The 17,487-nt window shown below is 44.2% G+C and overlaps 1 protein-coding gene across 4 annotated transcripts in view; it reads left to right on the forward strand.

Moving 5' to 3' along the window:
- The window catches only part of SLC37A3 (solute carrier family 37 member 3), a 56,095-nt gene extending 43,932 nt beyond the window's left edge, over positions 1–12,163 (forward strand). For 3 of the 4 annotated variants that reach the window (XM_073322650.1, XM_073322638.1, XM_073322659.1), the window contains one exon: positions 744–3,241. In XM_073322650.1, coding sequence (XP_073178751.1) covers positions 744–836 — 93 coding nt within the window. In that variant the 3' untranslated portion in view covers positions 837–3,241. Of the gene's footprint in view, positions 1–743; positions 3,242–7,379 lie in introns of those variants that run through there. The other variant, XR_012156078.1, reaches the window with a different exon arrangement.
- Positions 12,164–17,487: the final 5,324 nt, after the last annotated feature.

Consider the following 17,487-nt stretch of genomic DNA (forward strand, 5'->3'; position numbering starts at 1 on the left):
CACCAATCAAAAAACAGATGTTGAATTATTATTGCCAAATGAACAAGAATAGATTTTTAAAGCAGGTTTTGTAAGTGATAGAAAGAGAAGCACTTGACATTGCCCCTTTAAAAATTTTTGTATCTGGTGTGCAACATTCATTTTGGTTGAATTTCACTCTAATTTCCAAGTTAAGGTTCTGCCCCCTCCAACTCCACTGTGTGCAAGTGCATTCAGGGTTTCCAAGGAGCTGATAGTGAGCCGGTAATTTGTGGAGCCCTTTCTTTTGGGTTGGTGGGAGGGATGATCAGACATTGAGGGGCCAAAATGAAAGTGCTCTATAGGGCTGGCCCAGTATGGTGGCAGCACAGTGCTTCTGTCTAGGAGATCAGAGTTCACATCCTGAGCTGCTCAGGTTGGTAGAGGCTGGGAGTGTTGCATAATCCACTTGCCTCTCCTTTAGGGCTAGAGCTGGGGTGATACCTTGCTTTGCTCTGTGATTCCTTTTTGAACAACTGAAAGAGCTATTTGATAGGGTCCAGAGAGAGCAGTGCAAAGCCATTGAGTTGAGGGAAAAGCCTTAGCTTATTCAGAAGTTTTCCTGAAAGTCTAAGGCCAACTTTTGTCCTTCTGATAGGCAAACTTTGACTTTCCTATTTCACTTCCAGCTTTCAGTGCTTACAAATGCCTCTAAAATGTGTTGGAGGGAAGATGCAGCGGCATGTACATGTGCTAATTGTCCTTCATGCTGTTCCTTTCCACAGACCAGTTCAACAATCCTGTTCATCTCACCCTTACTAGTGAGGGAAATTAGATTGCTCCTGCATGAGAGACACTTGCGTATGCGGACTGGGTGACTGCCACTTCCCTTCAGAGGGACTGTCCAAGGAAAATCAACAACTGGGAGACAAATCAAAATTCTGGGAGGTTTATGTTTGTTTTCTTTTCTCCCTCTCCTGCCCTGCAAGTTTGGACTAATTCAGAATGTCCCACAAGGTTTTGCAGAACAGCCTTTGAGAACTTGCTGTTGGAATACTAAATGCCCAAATGGATTCAGGCCTTCTGCAACATGGAGCTGCTGTTCCAAGATAGAGGAATTAATCAGTTTGGCTGTAGTCCCACCAGAGCCTTTCAAGTCAGCAAGTGCACTCTTTTCTCCTGGTTTGTGGTCCCATTGCCATAACCTATACTGATTATTTCTGAATGTCTTGGCAAGTGTCAGATATTTAAAACCTGAAGATGGGGAGTCAGTCTTACAGTGAATGGTGAGACCTCGTTATGCTGGGGAAACCATAAACCCCACTTCATGAATATTCTGAAGTTCTTTGTTGCTTTGGTTTAGAAGAATGGGCAAAAAGTTTCTTTGAAATCGGATGCGTTTGTGCTGTCCAGGTGTCCTAAAAATACCTTTGCCAAATCTATACACAGATTAATCTCTACTATCCTTGGTTAATCCTCCCATATACGGATAATTTCTCCATCAGAAGCTAACACCATACTTGAGCTATTTATTATTATTGTTGCAAAACCCTGCAATTTCTGAATATTTAAGTAGCTACATGTTGTAGAAGAGGGGGATACTAATCTTTTAACACTAATTTTCAAGGAGTGTGGTAAATGTTATAGATCTAACAGTGGCCACTTAGATAGCTTTGAGGATTGGGACTGGGATACAGATTCTTTCTACCAGTTGGCTGTCAGATCAGTTGTGACCCAAAGTTATTGCTCTCTGCATTTGATGGCTATTTAGATGACACTTCTGAAAAAAGCTGGTGTCATCAGTCCTGTTCTCTGTGAACAGTTGACCATTTATCCTTCCTCGGCAGAGCAGACCCAGGATTTAATGAAGTGAGTCTGAACTATTCCACTGCCTTTATATGTGATGCTTCTGGGTTAGGATTGAGGCACATTGGTGGAGTAGTGTGACGAAACCGACACTGCTATTGCCCAGGCTTTACTGACACGATGAACAGACAGGCAGGCTCCAGGGCTGTCAGTCTGATAACTCATTAGAAAAATAGATGCAAGCCAGCTACAAAAGCATGTGATTCTATTCTATGCTTAACACCATTGCCTCTGAGCACCTTTCCATCGTGCATTAAGCAAGTGACTAACATCTGTCACACGTTCGTTAATGAAGTGATCTGAATCGTTTTACAACCTCTCAGCTGCTTTTTATATTTTTTTCTGTCCACTGCCTCGGGTGACTTTTCTTGTATTCACAGAGACACTTTTTAACCATCAAGATTTCTGATCAAATATTTGATCCAATTAATTTCCTGGATGGAAAAATTCTTCCGTAACTGAGAATTTGGGGGTGGGGGGAAGGAACTTTTTAAAAATAGAAAAATTGCCTTTTCTTAAACTTAGTGTACAGCCATTTTTTTTAAATGTCTGAAAGTAAATGTTTAATCATGTGATTAATGTGGAACGTTGTTAGTGCCTTATTGTATTGAATTGTTGCTCAGAGATTGTTTGCTGATCCTGCAGTGCCAGCTGTTTTCACAGCTTCACTTACTGGGAGAACACGGTTGCTCTGTTTCTGCTATGGTTTCTGAAAGTCCTCCTCCTTTGTCTGAGATGTTTCCTGCTTTTAGATCTCTTCCTCTCTGCTTTTAGTTAACCTTCAAACAGTCCAGTGGTTGGGGAGAAGGCACCATTAATCATAAGGGACCCATGTTCTTGTCTCTTCTTCCCACCCTTATTCCAATTTTTGCCATTTTAATTCGGGATGATCCTGAGGAGATGCTGTTCGGGGACCTACCTTGTGCCCTCAACTGATTGGGGGCACTTAGCTTAGTATTCAGATCCCAACCCAGTCCTTAGTCCATTTCCAAATGGAAGCAAACTCCTTGAAATTCATGTTGGTGGCACTGTTTGCCCAGTCTGTTATTCATGTGTCTGAGAATGGAGGTTTTGGATTCCAGGCTTTGGTGACTGTTGAGGTGCTGAGTAAGTTCTGAGGGAAATGAAGATTGCAGTCTTCAGTGCAAATCACTTCATGTCAAATTGGCTGCAAACTCCATCTGCACGCTGAGCTGCAGAGCACGTGCAACTGTTCAGAGGGTATTTTGGGGCACGGCATATTTATTGCTAATACTTGATTGGCTGTGCATTGTTTCCCCTACCCAAGTCTTAATATATTTATTTTTACACTAGACCCTTTGGCTGGTGTGTTTCCTCAAGCAGTGGCAATGAGAAATGTTTTGATTCTGATAATGTCAAATCAATGTCATCTGAATAAATTATTATTTTTGGTGAACTGATGTGGAATTCTTTTGTGTGCTTTATTCCACTCCACCCACCCTTCTAAAATCATAAAGTTCATCAAAAGAGCTCTTCCTCCTTTTATGGCTAGTTCCCAGTTACAGGTGTAATAGTGTTGTTGCAGTTGTTTCCCTAGTAGGTAGCTCTGAAGAGCCGGGTCTGCACAGCCCTCGCCTGCAGTGTATGCCTCTTTCTCCTCGGTGTTCTCACTTCCTAACCCTTGCGAACACTTGCAACAAACCCCCATCCCAACTAGAAAGAGGCTACATGTTGCTGTTAGTCAGTTTGGCTCACTTCCTGATCAGTTTCATAAGAAGCTTTGTGAGACTCCCTGCCAGAGGCACTGAGAACAGTAAAAAGAAAAGGAGGACTTGTGGCACCTTAGAGACTAACCAATTTATTTGAGCATAAGCTTTTGTGAGCTACAGCTCGCTTCATCAGATGGGAACAGTGTGATGAATGGCCTCTGAGAAAAGCCACACATACCTTTTTTTTTTTCCCCTCTGAATGTAGAAGCCCTGTGCTACTCCTTCAGTATTAAACATAACATGTTTGCTGTCCTTGCTAGGCGCCCTCTTTGCTCATTTCTCTGAGCACAAACCTGAACTCGCCCTGGCTCCTGTCTTTAGATGGATACAGTGGGGAGCTGTTTAATTGTGCTCTTGTTTCACAGCACACTGTAAAGTCGGATTTGGGTGAGACCTTGGCTTTCTTGAGACACCCAGAGATCATGGTCATGGGCCTGGCCCCTCACTACCTACAAGAAAACTATATAGCAGTAATTTTTCTAAAAACGTCGTGATTATCTCATTTCTCCCTCTGCTTCCATGTTTCTGTGAATGACTAGGATCAGAATATCCTAGCCTCTAGGTACTCTAAGAAAACTTTCTTTCGCTTTAATGCACTGGAATGCCCTGGGTCTGTGTGATCAGACACGGCACATTTCTTAGCTGGATATCATCTGCCATTGCCATCTCCAATATGGTAGGAACCTGATTTTGCCTTAACCACTGGGGACCTATAAAGATCCTATGTAATGTATTTTTTTCTCCTGAGTTTTTGGGGAGAACCTTTGCTCTAAAGGGGAAAGTGCACTTTAAATATTCTCCTTCAACCCATGTATCCATTTCCTCTTAATCTCCCTTCCCTCCTCTTCCCTCCCCCCCGCCATTAAAACATCTGATCCTTTTAAAATGGCCTACTATTCTCTGAAAACCTGAAATACAAGCAAGATTTACAATTCCTAGACACTTCTCTGGTGGTTGGATTCCTGGTGTGACCAAGTACACTGAATGTGCGACCTTTCTCTGTCTCCTAAGCTTAGGGTAGATTCATCTATATGGTTACTACAATATTGAGTAAGAATTGGGAAATTGATTCTGAATGTTCTCTTGGACTCCCATGCAGCCAGTGCTTCTCCCAAGAGTCCATGTGTTAGAGTACTGATTCCAGAGTCTCTGTGATTTGGCAAATGCCCTTTGAGGATGCTACAAAAGGAGGGGTGCCTATGAAAACCATTGCCACTGTGAATTCCAGCGTTTTCATCAAAGTCCACTGATGCTAGTGGACTCTGTTTTGTCCTTCCAATCTATTTCAAACTATTCAATAGAGAAGGAGGGCTTCTGTCTGAGATCAGTTTAGTAGGGTTCCTACATAGTCTATCTTCTTAGGAAAAGCTGTTTTATTTCAAGTAGTCTGAATGTTAATAAGCACTTGATAGACAAGTAGCTGATCTGGTATGGCAAATTCTGCATTCAGACCCTTGAATTCCTCTGTGCGCTGTCCTTGATCAGCCATCTATCGAGACCTGGGAACAACATGTGAACACCACCCAGATTCTCATCCCATATGGATTCAGGGTGACCAGTTGTCTCAATTTCATAGGGACAGTCCCAATATTTGGGTTGTTGTCTTATAGAGGTGCCTATTACCCCATCCCCTGTCCCTATTTTTCACACTTGCTATCTGGTCACCGCATATGGATTCATCCTTAGAAGCATATAAGTGGCCCTCAGATCCAGAGCATATAAGTCCTCTGCCTTCTTACAAGAACAGGATTATTCATACACAGTGTTTAAAACTTCTCTTTTGTAACCTATTGGTTGAAGTCTCTGAGATTCAGGATGAGTTGTAATGCTCTGGATTTTTGGACTCCAGATGCAGCTGGAAGAAATCCTGTTCCCCTTATTTGTCCCCAGTGGCACAGGTTCACTGGCTTTTTCAATCTGGCAGGTGGGATGGGCTTTCCGAAACTATCTCTTCCTGATATTGCTGATCTCAAGTACATGTCTGAGGGGAGCAACGTGTCTTCTCAAAGCTAGATGCTTATATGCATCAAATAGCAGAGTAATGGTTACAGAAGTTCTTACCCCAGATTTGTTACTGTGGGGAAGAGAGGTTCTGCAACTGGATGGAGGTTTGGGGATGTAATGGTCACAGGGGTTGCTGCTCTCTCTGATCTTTACTCTTACATCAAAGCATTCCAATACATCTGCTTGGAACTGGTCTGGTCTCCTACTCTTCATCTCTCCTACTTCATAACAAGCACAACACATGAAAGCAGGTGACTGCATTTTCAGTCACTGGCGTGTGAAGAAGCAGCTGTACGAGGGACCATACAGGTGAACGTGTTACTGGAGTGTGGTGTTGCAATGATATTAGCCCCAGCAATTAGTAAAATTAGAGGTACATGAGGTCCGCAAGCCCCCTTTTGGCTCTCTTGGAAAGTGTAATGGAGCACAAACTCTGAGGTGGTAGGCACAGCAGCATGGCTCTTTGTATCTAGTGCCATGTGCATGCACCTACACAAGATTTTTCTGGGGTGGGATGTACTGCTTGATAACGAGGACACCTTTTTATACCACTGCCTTCTCTCTCGAAGCTCACGCACCGGCTGTTCTCAAAGACTGATTTCCCTGAGGAAGGGAAGATGTTAAAGCATGACTGCTACTCAAGTAGCATCCAAAATGTGTTAGATGTTGTCCAGATATACAGGGCAGATGGTCCCTGCCCCAGTGAGCTCAAAATATTCAAGCCGGTTCATGTTTCTGCCCTACTACTAAATACGCACGTCCGACTCCAAATGCATCCCTATTGTAAGGCCCTTGGATGAATTTAGTCCACAGCCTTTTTCTTCCATCCTCCCCCCACTACGTTGTCAGGCTGCCTGGGAAGGAACCGGCACATCCTGTACTAACAAAGTGAACGTTGTAATGTAATCACGGTATGGGTGGATGTGAGTGATGAAGGATATATTCCTTCTGATAGGATGCGGATTGGAGCCCAAGGTGACTTTGGAATTGCATAAATTCACACTCAACTTCCCTAGAGAATTAAAAGGGGGCGAAAAAAATGTGCTAAATGAAGTGTCGGAAGTAAATACATTTACATAGTATGTGCTAATAAAGCATAAATATTTCCATGGTGAGGAGCCTCCTTCAGAGCCCAGGATAGTATCTATGTAGAAACAATGTGTTCAAATCAAGTAGAAAAAAACCAAGATTGTTTAGGTGAGAACATTTTAGTTTGGCTCTATAGGCCACAATCCCAACTCAATGGTCCAGGAAGATGGGTTAGTGACCCGCGATGTGGCCCATGCAGTTTAGTTGGCCTCTTGGTAAAATACATTCCTTGCTCACTTAACAGGTGAAAAGGAGGAGGGGAAAGAGCCTTTACTACAGAAAACAAAGTTGCTCTCTACCGGTCAGGCTGATCTGCTGTTGAGAAATGTTTAGCTGGCATTGCCTGCACTCTGCAGCAGTGGTCCCAGCTGTATTAATTCCTTTTAAATCTATCCTTAGTCCAATTTCCTGAGCCCTCCCCCATTTATAACCTTTGGCAAAGTGGTTTAACTACAGTAAAAAGAAAAGGAGTACTTGTGGCACCTTAGAGACTAACCAATTTATTTGAGCATAAGCTTTCGTGAGCTACAAGCTCACGAAAGCTTATGCTCAAATAAATTGGTTAGTCTCTAAGGTGCCACAAGTACTCCTTCTCTTTTTGCGAATACAGACTAACAGGGCTGTTACTCTGTAACTACAGTAAATCCTCCCTGGGATGCTTTCCTTTGCAACTGTTACCTTCAGAATCTCCATCTGAAACTGATGCATGTTTTTTGTTTTGCCTTTACAAAGGGAGAAGAATGTTGTCACCTCCCCGTTTGCCTGCAAAAACGTGCGTGGGTGGCTGGATCGGATATGTGTAGCGTCAGAGCAAAGTATTCAGACTGTTAGACGCTACTAAACACAGGGTGTTTGCCTCTCCTAGTGCCTTCATCCCATGATCTTAACATGCCCTGCAACCACCCTGTGGATAAACAGGCACAGAGTAGTTGGGAGAGTTGGCCAAGGCCACACACTGAGCTAGGAACAGAATCCAGGAGTTTCAACTCCCCCTCCCATGCTCTAATCATCAGACAATACAACTACCCTACTGTCACTAGAACTACAGAGCCATAACCCAGCCTGCAGCTACTCTACACTGCAGACAAAAGTCTGTGGTGCAATCATGTGACAAGCCTGAGATGTCAAGAAGAGAAGACTATCTTTTTTACCAGAAAATCTGGCCTGGCCCAGCTGTTTAAATTACCAGTCCAGGGGGTTTTCAGGTGTGGTCCCTCAGCTCTCTGAATGGCAGTGTTAGAGAGCGCTGCAGAGAAAACACCAAACTTCTGGATGGGAATCCTTCATCTGAGCCATTTCCCTCTGGCTGACCAAGGCGCAATGGTAATAGGATCTGGTGAGAGCTACCCCGCCAGTCCTTTGCAACCAGAAGGGAAGGGCAATGTGAGGCTTTTGAAGGCAGTGGGAGGGAGGATCTCACGGAAGATTTTCCCCTCCACCAACAATCTGCTTCAGCTCTCGTACCAGCACTGGGGTTTTGGCTGTCCTGCTGGCAGCTGGGCTTTACTGGCTTTGATAGACTCAACAGTAGAGCGGAGAGTGAAATGGTAACTGTATTCAGAAGAAACACCTCTAATTCTTATAGGACATTTATACTTGTTAATGCAACAGTGCTGTTTACACTGAGAAAAATGCAATTGTTTTAAGTGAGCATTTTACAGCTTCCTTGAGGAAGTGGGGTCCTGGGGAGACAGCACTGGCCTGGGCCTCAGAAGGTCTGGGTTCTACTCTCACAGACTTCCCGGCCAAGTTGCTACATGCCTTGGTTCCTCATCTATAAAATGGGGATAATACTGTTCTCTTCCTCCTACCCTTTGTCTTGTCCATTTAGATTAATCAGTTTCTTTCTATGTGGGGTACAATTATGATCCCCATTTCTGTAGCATTTGGGTGCCTCACAATCTTAATGTACTTCTCTCATCTCTCTGTGGGGCAGGGAAGTGGTATTATCCCTATTTTACAGATGGGAAACTGAACCCAGACATTTAGTGACTGGCCCAAGGTCATATAGGCAGTTACTCCTGGGGGAATTCTGCACCACTGTGCAAGTGCAGAATTTATATCCCCCGCAGATTTCTTTGCTTCCCACAGAAAAATGACTTTCTGACGGGGAAGCTAGGGAAGCCACAAGAGCAGTCATGCGACCCTACACAGTAGTATGTTTTGGGTGCCCAGGGCAGCTGGCAGAGAGGTTAATCACTGTGGGGCAGGGGGCCGGACTGGGGAAGACCTGGCTGATGGCTCCTACCCTGTCGGGATCAGCTGCTAGTCCCAGCTCAGCTGGGGATGATGGGACTTCCTCTTCCCATGCACGGCATCCGGGGCTGAGTCAGATTTCCCCCACTCGCTGGGGGAAGCTCTGCAAACTCATGCATGCGCACACACACACACTCACTCTCTCTCTCTCTCTCTCTCCCCGCCCCCCCTCAGCTGCAGAGGGAGGGATTCCTGTACAGGGAGCTGCTCCCCATCTGGCCAATCCCTGTGCATCCAGACCCTCCTGCTGAACCTTGCCCCCCCCACACCTGCACCTGAGCCATCCACACCCAGATCCCCACCCCCCTGAGCCCCAACCAGCTGCACCTGTATCTCCACCCCACTGAGCCCCCTCTTCCCCCAGCATCTGGACCCCCACTGATCCCCAGGCTGAGCTCTATCCCTTACCCAGAACTGCCCCCCCCCCGCTGAGCCCCAACCACCTTTACCTGAATCCCCCTCCAGAGTCCCCTTACGCTTGAACCTAGAACTGCCCAACAAGCCTGTGCATCCGGTTCACCCGCTCAGCTGCCTGCACCCAGATTACCCCACACAGAACCCTCTCAGCTCACACCTGGACCCCCCCACACTGAATCTCTCCACACTTGGATCCTGCCTTGCTGAGTCTGCCTACCCGCACCTGGCATGGAGGGGCAGGACCCTGGCGTGTTTCTGGGGCAGGCCCTATCCTTGTGCTGTGTCAGGGTTGGGTGCAGCCTCACCACTGAATCCATGTCCTAAGCGGGGAGCTGCACAGTGATCTCCCACCTCTGTGAAGCCAGTGGCCTTGTGCTCCCCAATGCCGTGCTGGAGCCTCCACATTTATTTGGCAAATAAAATTTGCAGAATTGTGCAGAATTTTAAAATATTGTGTGCAGAATTTTTAATTTTTTGGCACAGAATTCCCTTAGGGGTAAGGCAGTCTGTGGCAGAGCTGGGAATTGAAGGAGGATCTCCCAAGTCCTAGGCTAGCTGCCCTAACCATTGGATAATCTCTCCTCTACCTTTGGAGTAGGGACTTTTTGTTACAGTTGTACATACCTAACACAATGGGGCCTGGATCTCAGGCTGGGCCTCTCCCCATCACATTGCGACAAATACAAAATGCAACAAGCCCCTTTCAAATGAAAGGAATAATTCTTTTGAAAGAACAAGCTTCCAGGGCTCCAAAAGAGAAGATGCCATAGCAAAATGAACTGGTGTAGAAATAACACATAAAATCATTATAATCTAGACATTTTGCATACACTTTGGTGCTAGCAGAGACATCCTTTGAGAAGTGGCTTGTGCAAGTGCAGCTTATGGAAAGGTTCTACTGGTGTGTACAACTCAGTGTATACCGCTTCATCAACACAAATATCACACACACAAACTGCACCAAAGTGCCTCTTTCTAATATAGATTGGTATTAATTACTTATAATGTATATGTTGTGTTAGCAATTTAAGAGCAACACAGAATTCTGAGCTCTGTCAGGCGATACACAGGATAGATATAATATCGAAAATAAAAATGATACCTTGTTACAAACTACTAAATGAATCTTTACAAGATTATACTTTAACATCTGGTGACTACAAAATACGACATTTAGCTCTCCTTCACTTCTGTCATTACCTTACAGTCAAATATCGATTCGCATTTGAATAAATTGCCTAGGAAGGTTGTGGAATCTCTATCATTGGAGATTTTTAAGAGTAGGTTAGAAAACACCTGTCCAGAATGGTCTAATACTTAGTCCTGCCATGAGTGCAGAGGACTGGACTAGATGACCTCTCAAGGTCCCTTCCAGTCCTGTGATTCTGTGCCCTATCTCAGAAATACTAGCTTGAGCCTGAATATTTTTTTCTGAATTTATCCAACTCATAAATAATATTATTTTCTCTGCAATGTGATATTCTGTATCAATCATTTAAAAAATCCACTTAAACTTGGATATTGGATATTGTTAATTTGGAAAACAAACAAACCAAAAAACCCTCCAAAAACCTAGAATCCAATGAAGTGAACTGTAGCTCACGAAAGCTTATGCTCAAATAAATTGGTTAGTCTCTAAGGTGCCACAAGTACTCCTTTTCTTTTAACCTAGAATCTAACTGTCCATCTTCATTGGCCTCAGTCTATGGCAACTGACAAGAAAACCAGAATATAATGGTTTGATAAGGATTGGGTATAACTGAATCTGGGCAATTAATAAAGCAGAATGAAATATTGTCAGTGGACGAAATTGAGAACTAATTCAGATTACCGTAGTTACCTCTCATTGCTGAGTGCTTAGAAATACCATGCTACAAACCAAAGAGGCAATAATTTGAGCACAATGAAATTGAGAGCTTCAAAACTACATGAATAAGTGTCAATACTATGTGAATAATGAAAAAGTCATACACTTTTGTATGTATGCAAATGTCCACTATCTACTTACTTACCCTTGAAAAATACCTATGACACTGTGACAGAGGTGGATTCATGTTCACAGACATAATGACTCTTGGCCTTAGGTACACAGAGATTAGTCCAATATTTCAATCTGTACTTCTCACTTTACCACTCAGTATCAGATTACGCAGTGTATCTTGCCCTCAAGGAAGTTGTGTATGATGGGAGGAGTAGATAACGAAACACGCTGGAGAAGAGATGGCTCTTCTAATTGTCTTCACCAGGCTTGGGTGAGATTGCCCCCAGAGCCAGGAATTCCAGAGACTAGAAGCTGAATAATGGAAATTTATCATCAATGAATGTATCCTGTTGAGTCTGAAGTTAGTATTGTTAGGCTAGGATGGCAACCTTTCTAAACAGACATGCTCACTAGATAGTTTTGTTCCTTAGGGACTTGCATAGTAAACTGCTGCTGAGTGCTGAAACCCACAAGCCTCTTCAACAGACAGACTAATGAAGTTTAGGAAACGCTGCTCCTAAACAACAATTTGAAAATAGATACACATAACAAATACCTCATTAAACCAGTGGTTTCCCCTGAAAGGGAAACCTACATAAAGAAGCCTTCTATCTTTGTCAGTTTTTCACCTTGTTGTCCTTAGACTTTATATAAAATACAGAAAAGGACCTATCTGCTCTATTCCCAGTGAGGTGGCTGGTTTCTTGTATTCTGTAAAGAAAGATCATTCTTGATTTATTATATTTTTGTAGATTGGTGCTTTGCATCTTACTGTACCCCTTTCCCTATTTTGTGAGTGTGTGTGTGTGCTTGTCTGTGTACTGTACAGCCGACTTACAATAAACTTTTAGTTTTAAAACAATGATATTGGTGTAATATATGAATCCTGTGTTTCTACAAAACACTATCTCCTCTGCCCAAGAATGTATAGTGTTCTGAAAGCATATATCTGTAATATCATTTTCCTTTCATCTGATGGAGGCAAATATTCAAAGGCTTTCTGCTGAGTCTGTATTTCCCTAATATTGAAAGGTCAACAACTACCGTATGTATGGCCATTATTAGCACAGATTTATTTCCCTAATTAAACTGATACACTGGGTATAATGCCAATATAAATAAGTGAGGCCCTTTCATTAATTTAGTTCCGTATGGAAGAATCAAACAGGGCTTACGTTTAACAGTGTTTTGATTTTCATTTGCTGACGTTCTCAAGAAAACTGGGAAATGAAGCTGTGCATGCATATGTGGGTGTGCACTTGTGTTAGAGTGTGAGAGCTGGTGGAGCAAGTTTAGATGATGATCCTGGGGCAGAGAAGGAAGTGGTTTAGGGAAATGAGACTGTGAGTAACACAATGTGGAGTGACACATAATTGTTCTCACGCTAGAAAACAATATGTACAACACTGTAAGAGCAAGTGACACACCTACACTACTGAGTTCATACACTGCATTTAAAGGTAGCTTTTTTTTTCAGATGAGTTTACGACACAAAATGTAGATTCACTTTTCCCTAAAGTTTGGTGGTGTCCTAGCTTTCAAAGTACGTTAGGATGATAGGTACTCTGACAATATAAGGGGTTTTTTTATTATTATTGTTGATCACTTCCCTCAGATCCCTTGGGGGCAATGAAGTACAGTATAGGTCCCACCTTCAAACATGGAAATATATAACACATGGCTGTGGGCTAAGTGGAAAGGAATGTTAATGATGCCCTCTTTCCCCTGCCTTTACCAATGTTGCTGTTATCAATCCATAGAGGAAAAGTGCTATGGGCCTGATCCAAAGCCCACTGATGTCAAATAATAAGTCTTTCCACTGGTTTCAGTGGGGTTTGGTTCAGACCTTTTAAGTATTTATTCTCAAGTATGAGCACAAGGGCAATTCTGATTGGACAGGCTGGTTTAAATCAAGCAAAGAGCATCTTGCAGGTGAGGCAAGTTTACTATAGTCCTGGGCACAGGAGGACACCTTTTGGCTCATGTGATCCAGCAGCTGCCAGCAAAGGACCAGGGACCCATTTTGACTTTTCGCTGCTTTGATATATTAACAGGTGCCTCTGCAAGGAAAGCAATGGAGCTGAACTCTTGATCCAATAAAAGGATGAGTATTTCTTGAGCGTGCACTGTTAATGACTTTTGAAACGTTAGTACTGAGTCATTTTGTTTCTAGATTTCAAAAGGAATATGTTCAGAGTAAGGGGTCAAAGCACACAGGAAACTTTCGTTGCAGCTCCTGGGAGTTGTGTGTGCAGGTCAGCCTTTCCAGGGACTAATGATTAATACATAGCGGCTTTCCCCTTTTAAAGCACTGTGCAAAGATTAACTAATCCTCTCAACTCCCTGGTGAGGGAGGGAAATATTGTACCCCTTTTACAGGTGGAAAAACTGAAGAGGACAAGTTAAGTGACTTGCTCAAAGTCAGAGAGGGAATCAAAACTGGGATTAGCAGTCAGGAATTCTGTGTTTCTTGCCCTGTGCTCAGATCACTAAACTGGGCGGCCTCCAAGCAGATTTTTGCTTTAGAACATCTGGGGTGATCAATGAGAGGGCCAGTGAAACCCAAGAGGACGCCCCAAAAGAGCAAACAGATTGTCATTTGTGCATGAACATACTGCAATTGTAGAAAACTGCGGTACTCCAGGTACATTGCAGGGTCACCAACGAGCCTAAATAAGACTTAGATGTCTATTCAAGTTGGGTTTTTGTTTTGTTTTTGTGTTTTTTTTTTGGTGGGGGGGGAACTAGCTTTTCAGGAATCATGAAAAATACAGTACATGAAAGGCCTCATTCCATTTTCAAGGTCAACTTTAAGGCAATGCTTAGGTATGAAGAGTAAGCTGTAGATTCCAATAGTGGTCCCATTGCTCACTCATAAACCTGAGACCGCTGGAAGAGATGCCTGTCAGGGGGCTTATCGCCAAGCAGCCATGCTGCAAAATCGGTGATACATGTTGTCTGCAGTTCTGGGTTTGTTTATTTTTAGGATTTACATAGAAGATACAGTGACAGGAGGTCTTTTGTTTGAGGATTTAGAGGGAAAGCTGAGAACTAACTCCAGTCGGTGGGAACTGATAAAAAGAGTTTGTTTTTAGTTTGGTTACCAAGCTGTGGCTACTATGAATTTGGCTTCCAGCAGCCAGTGGGCTATGTGAGGAGCACCCAGAGGGTGTACGTGGGTATGGGGACAAGGCATCATGAAAGGGTGGGTAATTATTTCTCTCTCTATCTTTTTTTAAAAGGACTTAATGAAAATGTATTTTCAGGTGTGGTGTTCGATGGTGTGTGTGTGCTCTATGAAATTTTCCAAGAATGCCCTTCTAGGCTGGGAGTTCTGACCACATTCCGGTCTGGCTGTTGTTTCGTTTCACTAAACTCATCGTCAACTCTCTCTCTATTCTTCTTGGAGCTGTTGCCACCCCTCCTTTCTGGTGCTACTTTCACAAGTTTTACTACCTTTAATTTTATTTATTTTGTTATCCAAGGCCCTGAGCCTTACCCACAGGAGTAGTCCCACTTAACTCAATGGAATTACTTGGGTGTAAAGCAACTCGCAGTCTTGTTTGCAGGGTCAGGGCCTTAGTCTGGGGCTATAAATGTTGGTAACATTATCTAAAGGTATCACTGGAAAAATGTAGGAGGGAGGTATTTACGAAACTGTCTGCGATGTTCTGTCACTCAAGAGCAGTTGCCAGTGGAGCTGGAACAAGTTCTAAAATGGGGGTGCTGAAGGCAGAAACCATGTCTACTGGGTTGTTATTACTACTTTACACCAGAACCCCCAGCACCTATAGCAGTTGCAGTCAGTTGGATTGTCCTTGTTTATCACCGAGGATTCATTCTGGATTAGATAGGCAGCAGAGCATTGTCTGAGGCACTGCCTCCTTTAAGGACGCCCATCAGGCGCCGTCTGTTTTCAGAACTCCCTGGAAATGCCTTTCCATTTGATTCAGTTTCTCCATCTAATGTCCCTTCTTCCTCTGGATTACTCTGCTGTGGAGGGGGGATGAGTGGAAGTCTGGATACAATGTTTAAGTAAACTGGGACACTGGGGCAGATTTGTGGGTTTTTAACTAAATTGCTGTACAGCCCCCAGGTGTCTTTTCTGCAATGGAGGCTTAATGTATTACTTAAATAAATAAAATACCCTCCTGATCCCGTGTTAGGGCTCCATATTCCAAGGGCGTGAAGGTTGTGAGCTTTAGTTTAACACATGTAAAGCACATTATGAGCCTTAGATGTGGAATGTTGTAGAAATGCTGAACATTATCTGCCCTCTGAATTGTGGTGATGTTTTTATCTCCTAGTTCTTTACTTATTAGCCAGACTAATACACACTGTGGTCTGTCTCTCTCTCTCTCTCCATCTGCTCTGACTTTAGTTTATTCACTGGTCTGTAGGTATTATTCAGTATTCCAGTCTTTTAGTTAACAATTCCTGGGGAAATTTTCCCTTTGATGGTTCTTTTTCATTTTCTAGGTCTCCTCAATAATCAGGTGCCATGCATATGTTTCCAGTATACTTTAACCATTTGCTGTATTTCATCTCCATGGTGTCCAGGCCAAATTCCAACTCTGGTAATTACATCCTGCCTGCCTATGTTCCCTCTGCAGTTTTAACCAGCTCTGATGGCTCTTTCACTTTCTGTCCTAAATGGACTATGTAGTTTTGCTTCTAGATTTCATTGCAGCAGTGATGGATTTGGTGCTTGGTTTTCAGTAACCAATGAAGTGATCAGTCTAAAAGTACCTTCATGGGGAAGAGGTTTCTGAAAGTAGACAAGTTTTTCATCAATCAGAAATAGGCATGAAAAGATTCAAGGGCTGGAAGCTAAAATTAGATAAATTCAGATTAGAAATAAGGTGTAAATTTTTATCAGAGAATGTTATTAACTATTGGAATAACTCACTTATGGACAGTGATGCTGGAACAATTTGTATAGTGGGGTTCTGATGTAACCCACACACCTCCTGGGTGTGGTGTTCTGTCCCCTCTAGTGGCACCAAGACCACTTAGAGATGAATGAGTCAGCCTGCTACACCATGATCTAAGAGCCATGTGGCTTTTAGCTCATGCAGTAGAGCAGGGGTGGACAAACTTTTTGGCCTGAGGGCCACATCTGGGTTCCGAAACTGTATGGAGGGCCGGGTAGGGAAGGCTGTACCACCACAAACAGCCTGGCCCCCGCCCCCTATCCATCCCCTCCCACTTCCTGCCCCCTGACTGACCCCTCAGTACCCTCCACCCATCCAACGCCCCCTGCTCCTTGTCCCCTGACCACCCCCTCCTGAGACCCCTCACCCCTAACCACTGCTGACCCCACCCCCTATCCAAACCCACCTGCTCCCTGTCCCCTGAATTCCCTGACCCCTATCCATACCCCCACCCCCTGACAGGCCCCCAGGATTCCCACGCCTATCCAACTGCCGCCTGCTTCCTGTCCCCTGACTGCCCCCTGGGATCCTCTGTCCCTTATCCAAACCCCCCTCCCCACCCCCTTACCATGCCACTCAGAGCACCAGGACTGGCAGCCGCGCCACCCGGCTGTAGCCTGCCACACCGCCAGTCTCTAGAGCACCGGGACAGGCTGGCGGCTCTCACAGCCTCACTGCCCAGCAGGAGCTCGCAGCCCCGCTGCCCAAAGAGATGGTGGCACAGCAAGCTGAGGCTGTAGGTGGGAGGGGCTGGGGGCTAGCGTCCCCAGCTGGGATCTCAAGGGCCAGGCAGGACGGTCCCGTGGCCACATCCGGCCCACGGGCCGTAGTTTGCCCACCTCTGCAATAGAGGCTCATGGATTTAGCTCCAGAGGTCCCAGGTTCGATCCTGCCCGTTGACGATCAGGGTCTGTTGGTGTTACACTGAGAGCCACTGAACCAAACTGTAAACCCTGTATAGATAGAAACCACTTCAAGCTGTGGAGTTGTAGCAGCACCCACAGTTCCAGCACCTATGCCTATGGCGGATGTGGTGGCTTCTCCATCACTTGTAGTCTTTAAATCAAGACTGGATCTCTTTCTCAAACATATGCAATAGCACAAACAGAGATTATTGGCTTCATGCAGAAATAATTGTGTGAGGGTCTTTGGAGGAGGTCAGACTAAATAATCATAATGGTTCCTTAAAATCTATGAATCCTTGAAAATTAGTCTAGGGCCTGATCCATATGGATGACCTTTGTGTCCATGT

The sequence above is a fragment of the Lepidochelys kempii genome, chromosome 1 (assembly GCF_965140265.1).
Source record: "Lepidochelys kempii isolate rLepKem1 chromosome 1, rLepKem1.hap2, whole genome shotgun sequence".
In the NCBI taxonomy this organism is placed as follows: Eukaryota; Metazoa; Chordata; order Testudines; family Cheloniidae; genus Lepidochelys; species Lepidochelys kempii.